The following is a 21462-nucleotide window of genomic DNA, read 5'->3' as shown; positions in this document are numbered from 1 at the left end:
CTGATGCCCTCACTGAGGCTGAGGATTTTGCCAATGTCTCTCTGAACCTGTTGCCAATGAGGAAGTGGGGTTTGAGACTCACAGCAGGCAGTGAGAGGGCATATGTGTGTATCACAGGTCTGGGAGCCCTGGGACTGAGGCAGGGACCCACCTTGGGAATGGAGCATGACCCATCTCTACAGCCCTGCTGGTGGAAACTGCACACCCAGTGTTCATGCTGCTAACTCAGAGGCAAACAAAGCCGTATTCACAGGGTCATGTCCAAAGCTCAGAGCTTGAATTGAACCAGCCTTGGCCAGTTGAGAATCATAAGAAAAATGTAGTCCAACTGATAAGAGGATTCGACTTTTTTTTGGCCACTGGGAATTGAACCACCAATGAGAAAGAGAGAGAGAGAGAAACATGGAAAATACTTAGTGGTTATTAGGTGGTTTTTGAACCTTTTTGAGCAGCTCGAAAAAGAGATACTGAAACTCTTTCTCTGGAACTCACTTTTTAAGTATGCAGTCTAATTAAGACTAGGTCTTTAATCTGACCTCCAAGCAAGGGCCTTGTATGACCTGGATGCCCATCACATCTGCAAGCGATGGGGGTCCAGGACCCATCGGATGGTTTCATTCATCTAATGCTGATAGTGAACTGACAAAAAACTGAATCCTTTCTAAGCAAGATATGCTTACTTTTATTTTTGCTGCTATGTGAAATTCAAGTGTTTTTAAAATATTTTTTTAATTTATTTGAGAGAGAGAGAAGGTGAGCACCAGCAGGGTGAGAGCCAGAGGGAGAGAATCTCCAGCAGAATCTGCACTGAGTAGGACTTGATCCTACCACCCTGAGATCACGACCTGAGCCAAAACCAAGAACCAGACGTTCAACCAACTGAGCCACCCAGGTGCTCCGTGAAATTCAAATACTGCTTTCACTATGAAGTTCTAGCAAATCCACATGACAGTAAAAGATGCTGGCAGTAGAGGAATTTGTTTCAAATGTTTTGAGAGGACCACCCCCCACCCCCCTCAACAGATGGTGTTCTCACAGAACTTAAAACTAGCAGGATAGAAATACACATATGCCACAAACTTGGGTGATACGCTATTTTACTTTTAAACTTGAAGTAGAAATGTATACCTATGATAAGGAATTATAAGTTAGATCAATGAAAAAAAACAGTCAAGAAAATTAGGAGTGCTTGAGTGTCTCAGTGGGTCAAATGTCTTCTTTTTTTTAATTTTTAAAAGATTTATTTATTTATTTGAGAGAACAGAGAGAGAGAGAGAGAGAGAAAGAGAGAGAAAGATTGCACAAGAGTGAGGGGAGGGGCAGAGGGAGAGGGAAAATCTCAAGCAGACTCCCCGCTGAGTGTGGAGCCTGACACAGGGCTCGATCCCATGACCTCAGGATCACTCAATTCTTGAGACTGGCCAATTTTTTTTTTTTTTTTTTTTTTAGTATCTTAAATGTTTACTGTTCTGTTGCTGGGGTGAAATTAGAGAATTTGCTCTGAATCATAAGTAGCATATCATATAAGCCTTGGGCATGCAACAATATTTCAGTGCTCAGTTCCAGATGCTGAGAGTCCTCAAGTATTAGTTTTACTCATAAGCACATAATAACTCATACAAGGAGTGAAGGGCCAGACCTTTCCTCACCTCCCAGATACTGTAGCTTTCTAGTTTTGTGGAAAGGAGAGAGGATCCTGGCTTCCATATCTTAGAATGATTTAGGTGGTGCCCAGCTCTCAGAATTCACTCTCTCTCCAAGAGCCATTAGAGGACACTGAAACCAACTTTTTGGAATTTTGATACCTTCAGACGGCTGACCCAGGGACACCACACAAAGGATTTACAACAATGGTTGAATATAGAAGCCAAAAACGAAGAGAACTCAGGACCAGCTGAAACCCTCCACTTATTCTTCGTAGCTTCTGGCTCATTGCTGTATCAGCCCCACTGAAAGCACAAAACTAGGCTCTGGTTTCCAAGGGGACCTGACAGGGAGCACTCGGGCACTTTCCTGCAGACAACATACTCAAAAGCAAACGTGTTAGACATTCCCTTGGCAGGACTCTGGGGGCTGTCCCTTGTAGCACAACCTGTCTTTGTCTCTTCCTCCTCTTCTCCTCTGGGATATCACAGCGCATGGTACCAGAGCATTCTGCATTCTCACATCCCACTGGATTCACAGCCCAGCACTAATCTTCAGACATCCCAGTAGAAAGAGGGGGAGCCAAGAATTCTGGAAAATCTAGTGTGTGCCAGATACTGATTGTCTCTATTCATTTAACAGACATTTAATGTTCAGCATAGGACAGGCTTGATGCCGGGCGTTCCCAAACATGTGTGAACATTAGCATTATTTGGGGATCTGTTAGAAATTTGAAAGCCCAGCCCTCACAGAAACGTGGTCTAGGGAGGGGAGACATGGGCATCTGTATTTTTTGAAGCTTCCTAGGTGATTCCAATATGCAGACAAGTTTGGGAAGAATCATTCCATGCTATTCCGTGCTGAGATTAATCTTAGTACTCATAATATTATTACTAGGACCATCTTGAAATCCCTCCTTACAGAAAACAAAGCAGGAAATGAGAAAGACTGACCCAATAGTAAATAGCAGAGACGTAATTAGAGCACATATCTGCTTGATTCCAAAGTCTTCTTCAGTGAAATCCTGTATATTATATTCAGGCTTAAAAAAAATAGTCACGAGTATAATTGTAGAACCAGAGATACAGGCTACCTCAACACATATGTACATAGTGTTGTTCTTGGGCCTTTGGCTCAAATATACACGGTGGAAGTATGGGGAGATGGTGTCATAACTGGCTTAATTTTTATCTCCACTCTGCCTTGGTCTACTCCTCTAATGCCCCATTCAACTCTGGAAACACGACCCCTATATCCTACAGAGACATAGGAAGTCTTGGGTGTTGAAACCCGCACCTCAGCATCAAGTCACCCTTGGTGCTGGTTTGTTGACTCTAGGCCCTTCGTTTGAGACACTGGCCTCTTATTCCTGAGTCTTTACTGGTACCAGTAATGGGAATTTGCACCTAATCTTGGTTCTTTGCCTAGTGTTTAAGTTTTTCTGGGATGGGGACCTGACTCCCCTCTGGGGATCAGATATTCAAGGGCCTTGCCCCTTGGTGTGATTTCCTTTTAGAGATAACACATCAGATTGTCTAGACTGAGTGAGAAGCAGTGGATCAGATCAGGGCCTATAGCCTCCACTGCCTGTTGAGTGATGTCCAACATCCTATACTGTCCTTGGGATGGAGGCCATGTGGGAAGCAGAGCACAGAGGAGAAAAGAGTACAGGAAGAGGACATAGGTCATACTATGAGCCGGGTCACTGCAGGGATAGAGAAGGATGACTCCCAACTGGGGAAGCTTGCCTGGAGATGCCAAACAAGGCTGAGAAGAGCCTCTGGACCAAACGTGCCTGCTCCAGGACCCTGCAAGGGTCACAGGGGATGGAATTTAATGCCTGCAGATAGCATTCATTTCTCAGGACAGGGGGTATGGGGTCAGATGTGCCCATGCAGATTGAAATAAAGACATCTGGGGTGTCTGGGTGGCTCAGTGGTTAAGTGTCTGCCTTCAGCTCAGTTCATGATCTCAGGGTTGTGAGAGCATGGAACCTACTTAACATGAGTAAGTAAGTAAATAAATAAATAAATAAAATAAAGACATTTAATAAAAGATGTCATTTACTTGCAAATTATCTGAATATTCCTAGTCCTTCTTTTTTTTAATTTTTTTAATTTTTTTTATTCCTAGTCCTTCTAAAAGAACCTTTTCCTTTATTAAAAAAAAAATTTTCAGTGCGTTTTACCCTAATAAGTATTTTAATTTTGTCTCTCTAGTGAAGAATCACACATCTAAATGCTCAGGACCTATAGGATTCTGAGATCACGTGACTTGCACAAGCTCACACAGACTGGAAGGTAAAGGTGAGGACAGAAACAGACCTGCAGGGACAAAGGTTGACCTCAGTAAGCAGCAGTGACCCCACCACACACAAATGTGTTTCAAAAATACTACTTTGATGGAGTGCCTGGGCGACTCAGTTGGTTAAGCATCCGACTCTTGATTTCAGCTCAGGTTGTGACCTCAAGGTGGTGAGCTGGAGCCCTGAGTCAGGCTCAGTGCTCAGCGGGAAGTCTGCTTGAAATTCTCTCTCTCCTTCTGTCCCTCTCTCCACTCGTGACATGTGCTTGCTCTCTCTCACTGTCTCTCTCTCAAATAAGTAAAATCTTTTAAAAAGAAAAAGTAGTACTTTTATATGTTGATGAAACAAGTCTCAAATATACTTAGAGCCTCAGACTGGAAACAACTGAAAAACACGTTTTACTCAAGTCATTGTTAACAATGGCTTGCAACTTTAAAAAAAAGTAAAGCAGCATATTTATGACTTTAAATGGCCACATTCAAGGTGAAAAAATTCACCTATGTTGCAGCAAGAGCACAGCAGAAAATCTAGAAATGCTGCATTTGGGAGCTATTAAGATTAATTTTGAGCAGATGTTTGATTATATGCTTTTGTGGGGGATGGACTTTTAAAAACATCTGCATATCTCTTCCTCCTCATTAATTTCAACTGTCCTGGGAACAGCTGTCTCCTCTGATTTTAAATATATGAACTATAAAATAATGAAATCATTTTATGTGGCATGTGAAATGCTTATAATATTGCAGTTATATATGCTATATATATATAATTATATAACTATGTTACATGTAATATAGCTATGTCCTAATAGGCACATAATTTTTTCATTAAATGTTACTTGAATTAATTACTAATCATTTTATTACTTTAGAATTTAGATTTTATTCTGAAGAAGGAACTACTTCCGGTTCATAAACGAAACCTCATTGTTTTGCTGGTGCAATTGTGGATGTCATTAAGAACATGCTTCTTCCCCAAAGACAACCACCATTGCCGTGGTTATCCAGTTAGGGTATATATAGTCTAGCTTTGGATCTAAAGGATTTACAAGAAAGACTCCGATTATCCAGTTTGTTGAACTTGTAGAAAGTGAGTCAATGGGGGTACTTTTAGATAAAGATTTTGTATTTTTGTGACAAATTAAGCAAAGTGAAACACAGCTCCTTAAACAAAAATATCTATCATCTCTCTCTCTGTCTCTATTTCCATCTAAGATTTTTCTGCTCAGTAATTGATTTGTTTAGGGGCGCCTGGGTGGCTCAGTCAGTTAAGTGTCTGCCTTCAGCTCAGGCCATGATCCCAGAGTCTTGGGATTGAGCCCTACACTGGGCTCCTTGCTCAGCGGGAGCCTGCTTCTCTCCTCTCTCCATACCCCTCCACCCTGCTCATGGTCGCTCTCTCAAATAAATAAATAAAATCTTAAAAAATAAACAAATAAATGAAAATAATAAATTTGTTTGTAAATGTTCAACTTTTACATGTTAAATTCTAAAATTTTTCAAAGCCAACATTAAGGGTAGCAGATGATTTGGTCTCAACAGAACCTAACTCTTAAACAGATAGATTGAAAAGGAATTAGGATTGAGTACGCTCATTTGTCAGTCCATTCAGCAAACATTTACTGAGTACCTCCTTGCAAGGAACTGGGTATTCGGTAAAGAAGTCAGCATGCATCCTGTTTGTTAAAAAGCTTGTAATCTAGGAGGAGTATCACGTGCACAGATATGTAATCCCATATGCAGTTTGATCATGTGCCATGTGTAACACGTGGGCAGGCACAAAGGAGGGCATGACCAGCTCTCGTCAGGAGGAGTGGGGTTAGTGGAACCAGAGAAGGGCGGTTGGGGTCTATGCCTGGGCTGTAAAACTGAATGCTTGGTAGAGGACAGAGGTCCCATAAAGGGAGCCACTGAGGGAGAAATGTACACACAGATAACATTAAGGTGGATAACACCCACCTTTTTTTATATAAATTTTTATTTATTTATGATAGTCACACACAGAGAGAGAGAGAGAGAGGCAGAGACATAGGCAGAGGGAGAAGCAGGCTCCATGCACCGGGAGCCCGATGTGGGACTGGATCCCGGGTCTCCAGGATCGCGCCCTGGGCCAAAGGCAGGCGCCAAACCGCTGCACCACCCAGGGATCCCAACACCCACCTTTAAGAATAGGTCAGCCAACCTACATCTTAGCCTGTGTTTTTACCAATTTTTAAAAAAGCAGAGACCTGGAAAATAAAGATAGCATGCACACAGCTTCTTGGAACTGGTGGATTGTGTCCCATACAGTGCACAGCTTTTGTTACAATATTTCCCCTATGACACTAGCTTAGAGATAGTTATCATTTGAGCCACCTGTTTGGCCAAGTATTTGTGAAGATCACAGATGAAGCTACAAAATGAAACATCGGACATACAGTAGGTACTACTTAATGGGTCCCCCATCAGCCATCCTCCCTTATGGCCACCACCCTAGCTCCCCTTCACACACACACACACACACACACACACACACACACACACACAGATGGCTGCCTTCTGATTCTTAGTCTCATTCTCCCTCTAGTTTGCCCACCTCAGAGCCAAGCTGACCCATCCATCCCCGGCTTACAGTTAATGACCTCCTGGTCCAATGGCAACTTGCATGTGCCTAATTACACACTTCAGAAGAAGCTTAAAAATTGTAAAGCCATTTTAATCACAAATACACTTAAATTAACATGCTATAGCTGCAGGAATTCACAATGTTCTACAACTGAAATTTTGGTCAAATGCTGTTTGTTCATTTGCCCAATATGGCACATAAAATTCGAAGGTGATGGGGACCTGGGTGGCTCAGTTGGCTAAGTGTCTCCCTTCTGCTCAGGTCATGATCTTGAGGTCTTGGGATTGAGCCCTGCATCTGGCTCCCTGCTCAGTGGGGAGTCTGCTTCTTCCTCTGCCCCACTCTCCCACATAGGTGATGATTTCTGTTTTACACATGCCAGGTAGAAATGCTTGGTGAAAGCAGACTAAGCCTTCAGAGCAGCAGAGTCCAGAAGAATCTATTGAGCACAACCTAATTTGCCCAAGTAATCCGGCTCTTTTGCATAAATTGTCTTGATAAATAGCCTCGTGCACATGTGTGCTCTCTCATATAAATATATGAGAGCTCATATAAATAAAATCTTTAAAAATAAAATAAAAATAAAATACGAGGATGATAAGCCACTCATATACCACAATAGGAGGAAGGGATTAAATGAAAAAACTATCAGTTTCAGAACTAAAGACTTTCTATGCACATGTCAGACCATTCTTGTTGCAAAAAACCTATCAGTTTCAGAACTAAAGACTTTCTATGCACATGTCAGACCATTCTTGTTGCAAAAAAATACTTCACAAATTCATGATTGAGGGTTTGTTTATATTTTAGAATCAAAACTAATTTCTTTCTATTTTTTGCAAGATGTACTTTGATCAAGAACTTAGTGAAATTGATACATTTCCAAATTTGTCAATTTCTATAAGTACTTGTGAATTTTACTTTCATATTTATATCACGCTTTTATTGGCAGACAACTATAATCAAGAAAAAGGATTGCACATAAACTAACAGATGATCATCCTGTACAACATAAGTAGAAGCCAAAGGGAATTATGACTTTCGCCTCTATTTTCTTATTTTTATCACTTCCTATAATTTTGAGACTTCTTCTGCCAATGAAAACAAAGTTTCTGGTGGGCATTCCAAGAAAACAGTTAAAAATACTACAATGAAGTGCCATATAATATTTTAAGCATATGTTTATTAATAATTTTTAAAAAGTCAATTTAGGGACTATTTCCTATTTCATCTATGGTAACCAAACACTACTTGAATTTTAGGTCTGAAATACTAAGATGGTCCTATAATCATGAAGGAAATGTACAGCTCATTTTGACTTTTCTTCAGAAGCAAGATTCCAAACACCCTCATCTTGAGAAATACAAGAGCAAGAGTCATGAAAATACATCTCATGGTTTTGTCAATGACTTCTGATGGTTTCAATCCTGTCCATCCTTCCAATATCACATGATCTCTCTTCATTCATTTGATGACCTGGAGAGATGTGAGCTGTGGTAGTAGATAACAAAGAGACAGAGCAACAAAGTCCTTTCAGAGAAGGAGTAACAGCTTTAAGTTGGAACACAGCCTGGAAATAACATGCACAGTCTATTACTAGTTTGTGGAAACCAGTAACTTATGGTTTTTATGCTTGTTGTTCTCCCAACTTACATATCCGGATGTGTCCCTTCAAAAAAACATAGGTAGTGATTTCTGTTTTAAATGTGCCAGGTAGAAATGCTTGGTGAAAGCAGATTAAGCCTTCAGAGCAGCAGAATCTAGAAGAATCTATTGAGCACAATCTAATTTGCCCAAGTAATCCAGCTCTTTTGCATACATTGTCTTGATAAGTAGCCTTAATTATTAGTTTGCCCTTGCTTTGCTACAGCTATCTGGAACAAATCTGGGATTTCCAGATTGTCTTTTCTCCTTGTTTGCCAGCACTGGCAGCTTGAAAATGTAATTTCTCATAAAAAAAAAAAAAAAGAAAAGATAAAATTTTCCATGGGAAGATTTTCCAGAGTTAAAGATAGCAGAGCATACCCATCAAAGAGACAAACTATAGAGAGCCAATAGTTATAGGAAGACCACGAGTGACATGTGGCTTGAATTATCTGGACAACTACTTCATCTGGCCAGCAAATCCTAAGTCTGAACTATCACTGAATTAAAGATTTTGCTTTTCTTTCAGATGTTAGGGTCTTAAAGAAACGATTGTATTTCTTAAATTATCCATACTTGGGGGTTGGGGGAGGGAAATAAGAGCTGCTACAAAGATGATTTACATTTGGCTCTATGTTATATATATATTATTTACTTAAGAAAGAGTAAAAAAAAAAATTAGAAGCATCAGCATCTCCTGGCTTTATAGTGGAAACACACGAAGAGAAACTTGTCTCAATGGTAGGCTCTAAAATTCACAGGAAAGTTTAATTGGTGTTCAGGTCTGGGAAAGGGTCTGTAGGGAGCTCAGCTCACATCAGGGGAGCAACCCAGACCAACAGACTGGTCCGGGCAGGGCTCTATGCTGCATCCCATGCAGGGCTTGTTTTACCTGCAGAATCCAACCTGTGCCTTCCTCCTATCCCTTCTTAAGAAACTCTTCTGGTTTCATCTAATATTAGCGTGCATTTACTTAGTTTATACCAGCTGGGAATTAGTGGCGAGCAGGTGGCAAGGGACAGGTGCAGGGGAGGTGTTTGTGACCCGATATTCCCCCGCCTCTAATAAAATGCATTGTCCATTTCTGTCACCACCCTCTCGGATAGAAGAAGTAAAGAGATATTATTTATGTGGCTCTTAAACAATGAACACAATTTGTAGCTAATAGAATAACAGGCTGGGAATTTCATCCTGAAGAACTGTGACTATAAATTAATGTGTTCAGCTTAGCAAATGCAATTGGGGATTGGGCATCGTGTTTAAGGACCTGTACCAGTCCCTGATGCAGATTCGAGGCAGAATGGGGAAAGGTCTCTGCTTTCATGAGCTTCCAGCCCCAGAAGAGAGAGAAGACACTCCCGTGTTCCCAGACAACAGGCACTCAGCTGTAGGCCTTCATGTCTTTGTTCAGGCTGTGCCTTCGTCTGGAAGGCTCTTCCCCAATTTACAATCTGAAAAACCCTTGTCTATCCTTCAAGGCTCAACTCACATGTCTTTCCATTTTGTAGGTTTTCTCTCCCAAGAGCAGATTTCCTGTTTCTCTATTACAAGGATCTGTTAGGAACCTCCTCATTGGAATAGTTCATGTTATACTGCAGTTGTCTTTCTGTGCGTTCAGATTTGGTCATGAGCCCGAGCACAGAAGCACTCCTCATTTTTCATGTTATTATTCCTAGTCATGCAGCCCAGTGCCTGAAACAAGGTAGGTGCTTCATAAATATTTACTGAAGTGAGTAAGTAATTGCTTTATAAGGTAGAAAGTGCTAAGCATCATAAATGCAGAACAAATTTTAAGGAGCACTGTGGAGGGGACGCCTGGGTGGCTCAGTGGTTGAGCCTTCAGCTCAGATCGTGATCCCGAGGTCCTGGGATCGAGTCTGGCATCAGGCTCCCTGCATGGAGCCTGCTTCTCCCTCTGCCTGTGTCTCTGCCTCTCTCTCTCTCTCTCCTCTGTGACTATCATGAATAAATAAATAAAAAATCTTTAAAAAAAAAAAAAGAAACAAACTGAGGGTCATTGTAGGGGAGGAGGTGGAGGGATGGGGTAACTGGGTGATGGGCATTAAGGAGAGCACATGATGTGATGAGCACTGGGTGTTATATAAGACTGATGAATCACTGAAGTCTACCTCTGAAAGCAATCATATATTATATGTTAATTAAATGATTTTAAATTAAAAAATAAAACAAAAAAATTTTAAATAGAGATTTTTTATTTATTCATTTGAGAGAGACAGTGAGCATGAGCAAGGAGGGGCAGAGGGAGAGGTAATCAGGAAGTCTGGGATCATGACCTGAATTGAAGGCAGATACTTATCCAACTGAGCCACCTCGGCCCTCCTAAAATAATGTTGATTGTTAAGGTTGGCACTTTTTTAAAAGCTACTTATCTTTTGATTTAGGAAGAGAAAAATTTAAAAACTCTAAAAAAGTTATATATTTTTATCAGCCACCAATAAAACTCAAAGATACTTAGGAAATGATAACATAGTTTTAAATATAAAAGGCTTACTTAGAGCATCATAGTGCAGCTAACTCTAAACTATTGTGTATGAAATTGTATTTATTTATTTATTTATTTATTTATTTATTTAATTTTTTAATATAAGCAAAGTCCACACCCCGCGTGGAGACCAATACGGGGCTTGAACTCACCACCCTGAGATCAAGACCTGAGCTAAGGGGATCCCTGGGTGATGCAGCGGTTTGGCGCCTGCCTTTGGCCCAGGGCGCGATCCTGGAGACCCAGGATCGAATCCCACGTCGGGCTCCTGGTGCATGGAGCCTGCTTCTCCCTCTGCCTGTGACTCTGCATCTCTCTCTCTCTGTGTGTGTGACTATCATAAAAAATAAAAAAAAAAAAGAATTATATAAAAAAAAAAAAGACCTGAGCTAAGATCAAGAGTCGGACACTCACCTGACTGAACCACCAGGTGCCCCTGTAGATATTTATTTTTGACCTATACTTACTCTACCGAAGATATAACTCAAGTACAAATAAAACCATCAAATTATCCACAAGCTTCAAAAGGCAGAAATTGAAGCTAAAAGCAACAACTTATTAAATCAGACAACTGATCTATAAATGATCAAGGGATCATTACACAAAGTCAATCATACTCCTTCATTCTACAAAATCACATCTACCTCCAATCTTTCAGAAGCTACTTTCTAGAGGTCTCGCATTTACTGCAGCATTCTTTATAATAGCCAAGATATGGAAACAACCTAAATGTCCGCTGGCAGATGAGTGGATAAAGAAGGTGTGATGTACACACACACACACACACACACACGGAAGAATATTACTGAGCCATACCAAAAATGAGAGCTTGCCATGGGTGGCCCTAGATTATATTATACTACATGAAATAAGTCAGAGAAAGACAAATACCACATGATTTCACTCACACGTGGAATCCAAAAAAAAAAAAAAAAACAAAAACAAACCACAACCAAATGAACAAACTAAACAGCAGGAACAGACTCATAAATACAGAGAACAAAAAAATAATAAAATAAAATAATAAATACAGAGAACAGATTGATGGGTACAGGGGCAAGATGACCAGAACACGTGAAGGAGACTCGGAGGTACAGGCTTCCAGTTACAAAACAAGTCATGGGAATGAAAAGCACAGCATTGGGAATATGGTCAAGAATGTAGTCACTGTGTGTGGTGGCCGACGGTCACTAGACATGGCAGTGATCACTTTGTAAAGTACATAAATGCTGAATCATCACTGTGTTGTAAACCAACATAGTACTGTATGTCAACGACACTTCAACAAAATAATAAAATCAAGGCCACCAATAAGGTGATGGTGGCAGCCTTTTCCCAGTCCTTACTCTTCCACATTGTCACAGTGATGGCGGCATCCTTCTTTGAGTTTGGAGACCCTGGACTCTCGGGTTTTCTCCTCCTCCTTTCTTCCTTGTCTCCTTGACCTATTGACTCCATTTTCCAGACAACGCTGCCCCCTAGGGTTTCCTCTTCCATCATGCCCCCCCTCTTTTTTTTTTGGTCTCTGGATTCATTTAATTGTGATCCCTAGGCCTCCCAGTTGGTGACTTCACCTGCCTGCAACACCTCTCCATGCAGAACGTCTCACCTGCATCCCAAACACAGCATGGTGAAGGCCTCCTGCCAAGGTTGTCTTGTTCCTCTACTGCGTCCTCTTGTGGATTTCCCTGTTTGTACTGTGATTCTCTCAGATCTCCAGATTGGAAATTAGGTGTTTAGGTTTGATATAATTCTCTCTCTCTCTCTCCCCTCCACCCTTTGCCTTCAACTTGGTGTCCACTCCATCTCTTTCTTTGCATTTCCACCCTCACCTTCCAGATCACATAGTAATTGCCCCAGCCCCAGACATCCACTAAAGCTTCCCAACATGGATCAGGGCTTCTAATCTCCTCTCTTTCCTGTCTACCTTGCACACCTCCTAAATTACCATCCACAGTATGCTTGCTTTTTGCTCAAAAACCTATGGTGAAGGAAAGAAACCCTGCACATCACATATGGATCATCTTTATAGGGTAAGACATACAGACAGATTGCACCACCTGGCCCCATCTCTTGCCATGTTCAGCTCTGCAAAAGTAACAGATTTTCTCTCAAAGTACTTTGTTTATGACCTATGTAGATGCACCGAATTCCCTGCGAAGAATTGCCCCTTCCTTTACTGTCTATGTAGGGCTCTATGAACTCCTACTCATCCTTCAAGACCCAAATCAAATGTCAGCTTCTTTATGGCCCTTTCTGCTCACCCAGGAAGTCTAATTAGCAAGGCTTATTTTCCAACATAGCCTTATATTATTGTTATTTATTTTTGCATCATAATTAAAAACTGCTGCTGTAGCATAAATAGAATGTCTGCTGTGTGCCTTGTACATGGTAGGTAGCCAATAAATGGCTATTAAGTAAATGAATTGTTAAATAAATGAATGAGTAAAAATTAGAGATCTCCCCCGAGTCTCCCTCAAGTTGGACTCCTTTGGTCCAACTTGAATATACTAGAGCAATGTTTTCCAAAATTTAATATGCATATAAATCACCTGGGGAAGGGCACCTGGGTGGCTCAGTGGTTGAGCCTCCTGTGCCTTTGGCTCAGGTCATGATCCCAGGACCTTGGATTATGTCCCATATCAGGCTCCCCATAGGGAGCCTGCTTCTCCTTCTGCCTATCTCTCTGCCTTTCTCATGAATAAATAAATAAAATCTTTAAAAAAAGACCCACCTGAGGAAAGCTTGTTAAAAATGCAGGTTCTGATTCAGCAGGTCTGGAGTGGAGCCTGGATTCTGCATTTCGAACAAGTTCCAGACTGTTGCTGGCCCAAGCACCACACTGCCCTGCAGAATTGTGTGTCCCTCCCATGTTCTGTAAGCATCCTGCTTTGTGTTCACTTCTAGCAGCATACTGGTGTGTCACGCTGTATTTGTTTCTACCTTCCTCAGCCAGACTGGGAGTCTCAGGACACAGGAACAGTGTCGACTGTGTCTTGCATCCATTTCTGCATTCTCGGCACCTTGCCCAGAACCTGATGCATGGTGGGTGCTTCAGCTATGTTTGTTTAATCACTAGTTTCTTTCAGGCTGTTCAAAGCCAATTCCAAGCTTACTTTACGATCTGTGCATTTGGAACGACTCTGTTGGTCAATGGTACTCCTAATTCCCTCTGCGCAGCCTGGATCTTTTCCATAGGAGCACAAGAGTAATGGGCTGCCCAAAGCCCCAAAAGGGAGCTAAAAACCCAGGGACAATTAAGTGGACAGAACACAGCTGCGGTCAGGTATATTAGAGAGAGCCACTCTCCATCGCCTGTGGCCCCATGGCAGAGATCAAGGAGCTTTGTGATCCAGACCAGCGACACACCATCTAAGGCTCTGCTGACTCACTTTGATCACTAAACCGTTAAGGCACAGGTTTGCTACAAGTTCTAAATGAAAATTTGGAGATAAAACATGGAGAACAGTTTTCTACTGTAAGAATCAAGAGGGAGCCAGAGAGGCCAGAAGACAGGAAAACCTACAAGACATACATATTTCATGATGTGCTACAGGACCTACATTATTTATATGTCAGAATACCCTCTGGCTGACTTTTAATTTGCTCACAGCAAACTGTTACACGTGTGCTTTGTTAAGGGGCATTTGGCCTTTACGCCGAGAAACAGGCTGAAGAGAAAGATCTACCCCCAGGAAAGGGAGTGATGGTGAAATGTTTTGCTTTGAGAAAAATACCCCCCCCCCCCCACCTCATCTATAACTGTCACACTTCCCATCTACTTGTGTTTTTTCTGGAGGTTTGGATGACTGACAACTGGGAGAGCATGGCGGTGCTGAATGCACATCCCTAACAAGAGTCACGTCCCATCACACAAGACCTCACGCACAATTGTTTAGGTGTACTTTTATTCCTCTCTACAGCTCATTATACCCCAGCGGTTCCCAAAGCCAAACTAATTCAGGAAGACATATGAACAGGTTTAATACCAGAAAGTTAAGAAAGCAACCACATTTTATCCTATTTTCATGGAATCCCATCCATGACCTTCTCTTTGGCCAGATCCACACAGAACAGAATAATAGTCCTGAATGTCCATCTGGCCAATTCATAAGGAAAAAAAATTCAGTTATTTCGGTAATTTCCAGTGTAAAGCCGAGGCCTTGGCCATTCAGCTCTTGTTATCCGATCTGCAGGAACTGCCAACGAATATTACAAATCTGACCAACTGCAAGGGATGACAAATAACAGTGTCTCTACTGGGCTCCTGCCAAACGGCCGATTTGCTCGACAAAGTGCATCTAAAATGCAGCTCGGAGGAAACTGTGTAAATTAATATAGGTATGTAAAGGGGTCACCAATAATGACACCGCAAACTGCAAATTGCTTCTGGTGCAGAGTTCTTCTAGACCATGGCCATGGTGAAGAGAAACTTGCAGGAACTAGAAGATTCCATTTCCCACAGTAAATGTAACAAGTTCTCCATAGATGGACCTGCAGCTGCTACTTCCCACCGATGCCTGCACACCTGTGCCCACACACCTGTGCACAGACCCTTGCTCTAGGCTGGGGCCCCAAGAATCACTGGCCTCCAAGCCTTATATTTTGCTCTGACAACTGAAGGGAGCAACAGCTGCCCGGCACAGCTGTGGTCTGAGAGCGAATGTCAGGAGGTGGGAGCTGGCAAATCCAGTTCCAACTGCTGACTCATGAGGGAGCAATCACTTCTTAGAGGGGTGCACACATGGGAGCCCAGAGCCTTGAGCAGTAGGCTGCTGGTCCCCCAGACCCCCAACAGGGCTCAAATCTCAAAATCTGATTTGAAAATGGAGAAAAAAGAAGGGTTACTTAAAATACTGGAGATGTTAAGTCACCGTGAGCCTTTCAACTGTGTCCATGAAAATGGAATGTGTTTCCTAACCCTTCTGAATGTTGTAGTATTAGGGAACACCAACACCACATCTTTCTACAGTCTCTTTGCTTCTTATCATCTTATAAATACATACTGTTTGCATGGTTGTGATCAGTGGGCAAATACGTGGGGTTATTTCTATTTATTTTTTCCTCCCAAAGGTCATTTGAGCAGATCATCCTAACGGCCCTGGCAAGAATGCTGTGATTCTGGCTATAGACGTTTATCGTTCATTTTGCTTCTATGTTAACAGATCGTAGTAAGTGAAGGGAAATCAGCTTGAGTTATGCTATGGAGTATATTTTGGAATCTTTTAAAGAGTTTTTAGTCATTTAGATTTAAAATGAAAAACTATGATTTTTATAACATACCTTGTAAAATATATATACAGATACATATAAATATTTTACCCAAAATCTTAGAAGAAGAAGATCAAAATATTAGGAAATACATTTCTATACATATGTCTTAAAGCTTGTTAAAAGGTTTTGCACATAGGATGCTATCTGAACCAACACTTTCTGACCATAATCCTTCCTCACTTCTAATATCTGGCCAAAACTTTACCCTTAAAGAAGCAAAGCAGGTATTTTGCTTTATAATAATTACCATTTTTTTTTAAGAGAAAGAAAGAGAGAGCACACATGCACACACACAGGAGCAGACAGTGGGGAGGGGCAGAGGGAGAGGGAGAGGGAGAGGGAGCATCTTAAGCAGGCTTCCCATCCAGCTCAGAGCCTGACATGGGGCTGGATCTCATGGCCCTGAGATCATGACCTGAGCCGAAATCAAGATTAGATGCTTAACTGACTAAGGCATCCAGGCACCTCTACAATTACCATTTTAAATCAAATTCTCCCATAGCATAATATGTGCTCAGTACATAATAGCTGCCATTATTATTATGGCAATCCAAGCTGCCCGATGCCTGCTACAAGGATTATATTTTATATAAAATATATACACATTTGTATAAACATGACATTTATGTTTTATAACATGTTTTTTTTTTATAACATGTTTTTTAAAATGTACCATGTGTTGGGTCATGAAATCAATTTAGTGGGTCTCAGCCAGAATTTTATTAAAAAGTTTATTAAAAATTTTATTAAAAAATGAAATCAGAAAAAAATATCTGAATGCATTTCATGTGGTAGGAGACAGAAATGTTCTGTGAAACTTGTTTTAATATTATGGAGAAGGTGTGTGTGTGGTGTGTGTGTGTGTGTGCATGTGTGAAATGTACTTCTTACCATTAGTTGCCTTTGACAGTTTGAAAGCCATTGTTATAAGGCTGGTATTTCTAATGAACATAATGAAAACTTAAGTATTCACTCTAGAATAAAGGAAAAAAACCTATTTTTATTTTTCTATAATTAATATTTGATTCGGGCAGCCCCGGTGGCGCAGCGGTTTAGCCCGCCTGCAGCCTGGGGTGTGATCCTGGAGACCCGGGATCGAGTCCCACGTCGGACTCCCTGCATGGAGCCTGCTTCTCCCTCCGCCTATGTCTCTGCCTCTCTCTTCGCTCTCTCTGAATGAATGAATAAATAAATCTTTAAAAAATATATATTTGATTCTTTTTTTGGAAGATTTTATTTATTCATGAGAGACAGACAGACAGACACACGCACACACACAGAGGCAGAGACATAGGCAGAGGGAGAAGCAGGCTCCAGGCAGGGAGCCTGATGTGGGACTTGATCCCATGACTCCAGGATCACACCCTGGGCTGAAGGCAGGCGCCAAACTGCCTGATTCTTTTTCTTAGGGGAGAAAGGCAGAGGGAAAGGAAGAGAGAGACTCTTAAGCAGGCTCCCTGTCCAACACGGAGCCAAAATGGGGCTTGATCTTGCAACCGTGAGATCATGACCTGAACCAAAATCAAGAGGCAAATGCACAACTGACTGAGCCACCCAGGCGCCCCTAATGTTTTATTCTTATCTTATATATTCAGAACACCATTATTCAGCTTTGTATATTGTGGTAAAAGGTACTGAAGCCATTTAAACACCCACTTTTCCTTGGGCATCATTAGAAAATTAATGGGCTAGCTTTTGTGATTATTTCCCACAAACAGGTTCTCTTTCCTTTTCCACCTATCTACCATGAATTTATAATAAGACATCAAGGACTCTTGCTGTTTAGTTGACTACTCTCTAGTGATGACCTACCTCCGTGGCAAACATGTGACCATTCCCCTTTGTGACAAACTGATCTATAACAAGACAGTAACTCATTAGAAGTGTACAGAAAATAATTCTAATCCATCCATCCAAACACCCACCTACATCCTTACACATCTTTCCTTATTAAAACATTTCAAGTGTTTATAAACTATATTCAAAAATCATAATATTGTAGGCAGAAGAAAAATAATTAACTTAGTTGTACTTTGCAACTGTGCATTTCTGCTTACCGAGAAAACAGGCAAAGTAGAAAATAAGAGGCAGTATCAGTCTTTAGGGGTCAATGTTAATGTTTCCAGAAGTGTTGGGGAGCAGTCCTACACTCTCTTGAAAAGTCACAAACTCAGTGTTGGTACTAAGCCGACCTCACCGACATCAACATTCTGGATGAGGGTTAGGCGCTTGAGTACAGGCACCAGGGGAATGACGATTCTACCCCTGAACGGAATTCACAAATATACCACTTCATTTTCTCAATATTCAATCTGGTTAAACCATCCACTTTGACCATTTAAATGACCATTTAGCATTCATTTCTAACCGAAGGAAGTTTCCATAGGAAGTCTTCTATAACAAGTGCAGAGACTTAACCTACCTCACAATTTGGTTAAAACCATTGATTGAGTACTTGCTCCATGCCAGGTACTGTGTTAGGCGCTGGAGACAGAGACGAGGTTCTAGTTCAGTGGAAGAGCCTCCAAAACACACACGTACAAATGCCAATTATATGAGTGGAGGGCTAAGCCTGAGCTATACTCAAGACATGAAGGAAGCATATAGGACAAACATTCATTCCAGGGAAGGGCATACAGCATAATGCATGTTTGGGACATGCAGAAAGTGCTATGGCATCTGAGATCTACACACTTTGAAACAACAATTTGATTTAGTTTGACCTAAGCATTGCATGTGTTCAGGATCCCACAAGTAGTCTGGCAGTGCTGGGAAGCAGTGAGAGGTAGGATGAGAGGATGGACTAGGCTGGAAGAAGAGGGCAGGGTAAAGGTCATGGTCAACATCTCAAAGGCTGGGATTTTATCCTATGATTAAGATACCACTCAAAGCAGTAGGATTGCCCAACTATTCAAAAGTATTTGAAAAATCTTGAACACCAAAAGAGAAATTTAAAGCATTGAAACAGGGGCAGCCCGGGTGGCTCAGGGGTTTAGTGCCGCTTGCAGCCCAGGGTGTGATCCTGGAGATCCGGGATTGAGTCCCACATCAGGCTCCCTGCATGGAGCCTGCTTCTCCCTCTGCCTGTGTCTCTGCCTCTCTTTCTCTGTGTGTCTCTCATGAATAAATAAATAAAATCTTAAAAAAATAAAATAAAACATTGAAACATTTTATTAATAATTCTATCTCCTTGTAACTATTTTCAAACTTTCCTGTTACCTTTAATTTTTATCACACAGTATTATATGTATTATATATCATCTTAGTGCTCAAAACCTTTTGCACTCTACACATTGGCTGGGAAATCATTCTCACGTAGGCATATATATGTTAGATTTCAAATAGTATTTATTTATTTAAGTAATCTCTACATCTATCATGGAGCTTGAATTCATGACTCCAAGATCAAGAGTCAGATGCTCTACCGACTGAGCCAGCCAGGTGTCCCTCAGATATGTTACTTTTAATAGCCAAAGGATGTTTTGTTGGCTTCTTACCATGGACGACGCAACCATTTTCTTTCTGCATGTCCTATAGGCAATCTCCAGATTGTTTCATGACAAATGACACCTGCATAAACAGTTTCTACATATCTATTTTATCTTAAGCTTTCCTTGAGGTAAATTTTAAAGTCTGAAGTTCCTAGGCTACTGGGAATGAATATTTTTATGGCCTTTCTTTACCAGGGTGGCAGAGGGCTTGGTACTTACTGTTTTGCTCCAAGTAAGGCCTGTGGTGTGGTGTTCCTTGATGTATGCTTGCAGCTCACTCCAAATGTTCAAATATGACTTCACCCAATCCACATGGCGTAAATCGCTTTGTTATAAAAGAGGGTGGAAGAGAGTAGAATTAGGATCTAAAGTAAAATTTAAAAAAGATTGGTGGGAACATGATAATCCAGTAACTAAGGCTTTGGATGACTCTGGACTAATTGTCTTTCCAGTTCAGTCACCATGAACCAGTTCTGAAAAGGACTCTGATAGGCTAGTGGTCCAGGTGTCTCCTAAGAGGAGCCAAGTGCCCTCTCTGAGCTCCAGCGTGGGGCAGAGAGGACCATGGGGAGCAGACCCAGCAAATCGGGCCATGCATCCTTATGTGATCTCTAACAAGGTGATGAATGTGGAGGGAGACCATTTCTTTCTGCACGGTTTCTGATGCAAAATGAAAAACAATGTGTTTTCAGAAAGGAGACCGGTATTGGGAAAAAAAAAAAAAAAAGGCCTTTGGCTGGTTTCATAATACTTTGATTGAATTATTTGGCCAAGAAAGTCATGAAATTGGAGAATTTTAGAGTGGTAAGGCGGGTGCTGTTTAAGAAGGTTTCCTACAAACAGGAAACACCCAGTCCTTAATGCAACATGGAGTTGTAGCACTGGGCACAACTGCTGAACCAAACACCTGTTTCCTGAACACAGCATGACTGAACTCTATGAGGGCAGTGTAGCACTGTGGCTGTTTTTTTCTTTGTTTTGTTTTGTTTTGTTTTAATATAATGGCTTTATTGACACATAATTCACATCCCACACAGTGGGATCCATTTGAAATGTATAATCCAGTAATTTAGGTCAACAGAGTCATGCAACCATCACCACAATCAATTCTATAACATTATATCACCCCCCTAAAAAAAAGAAATCTCATATCCATTAGCAGTAACTCCACATTTTCCCCAAACTTCCCCAGCCCCGGACAATTGTTAATCTACTTTCTATCTCTATGGATTTGCCTATTCTGGAATTTCATATAAATGGAATCATACAATATATGGAGGGTTTTTTGTACTTGACTTTTTTCACTTAGGATGTTTTCAAGGTTCATTCACGTTGCTCTTGTATCGATACTTCATTTTCTTAATGGCAAAATAACATACCATTTTATGGCTATACATTTTACCTATCTATTGCAGTTGATGAACATTTGGATTGTTTCCACTTTTGGGCTATTGTAAATAATGCTGCTATGAACACTTGTGTACAAGTTTTTGTGTGAACATATTTCATTTCTTTTGGAAATATACCTAGAAGTAGAATTGCCAAGTCTGTCTGGTTTTTTGCAGTAAAAATGATCAGTCCATGTTTCTTAAACTGAGTGGCAGACATATGAATGAATGTTTTTGCACTGTAATTATATCTTCCATATATTTTATAAATACTTTCATATCTATTCAATGTTTATTAAAACTAAAAATAACCTGAGAAATATGAGAAAAATATAGGAGAAATAGTTAGGCAAATTTTGAATATGTAATATTTGCCAGTGACCTGGTCCTCAAGGTTCCTTCCAACAGAACAGTCTGGGCCAGCGAGTGAGATGCAAGAGTCCCTGTATTTGTTGGCTGATGAGCACTTCCACTTCTGCCGACCCAGGGCTCGGAGGAGGACCCACTCTTGAGCCCAGTGCCCAAGGGATGGAACTTTGTTGCTTTTATTTTTGCCTCATTCCTTCCCTGAGTGACTGGACATCAGCCACATGAAAATTAGCCGCTGTT

General features: G+C 41.1%; 1 protein-coding gene across 1 annotated transcript in view; it reads right to left on the bottom strand.

Moving 5' to 3' along the window:
• The window catches only part of CAP2 (cyclase associated actin cytoskeleton regulatory protein 2), a 137730-nt gene that overhangs the window by 12693 nt on the left and 103575 nt on the right, over positions 1-21462 (bottom strand). The window contains exon 7 of the mRNA XM_025443898.3: positions 19685-19790. Within this exon, the coding sequence (XP_025299683.1) occupies positions 19685-19790 (106 nt within the window). The remainder of the gene's footprint in view (positions 1-19684; positions 19791-21462) is intronic.

This window comes from Canis lupus, chromosome 35, assembly GCF_003254725.2.
Source record: "Canis lupus dingo isolate Sandy chromosome 35, ASM325472v2, whole genome shotgun sequence".
NCBI classification, from domain to species: Eukaryota; Metazoa; Chordata; class Mammalia; order Carnivora; family Canidae; genus Canis; species Canis lupus.
Note: the sequence above shows the minus strand (reverse complement) of the source record. Positions and strands in the feature narration are given on the sequence as shown.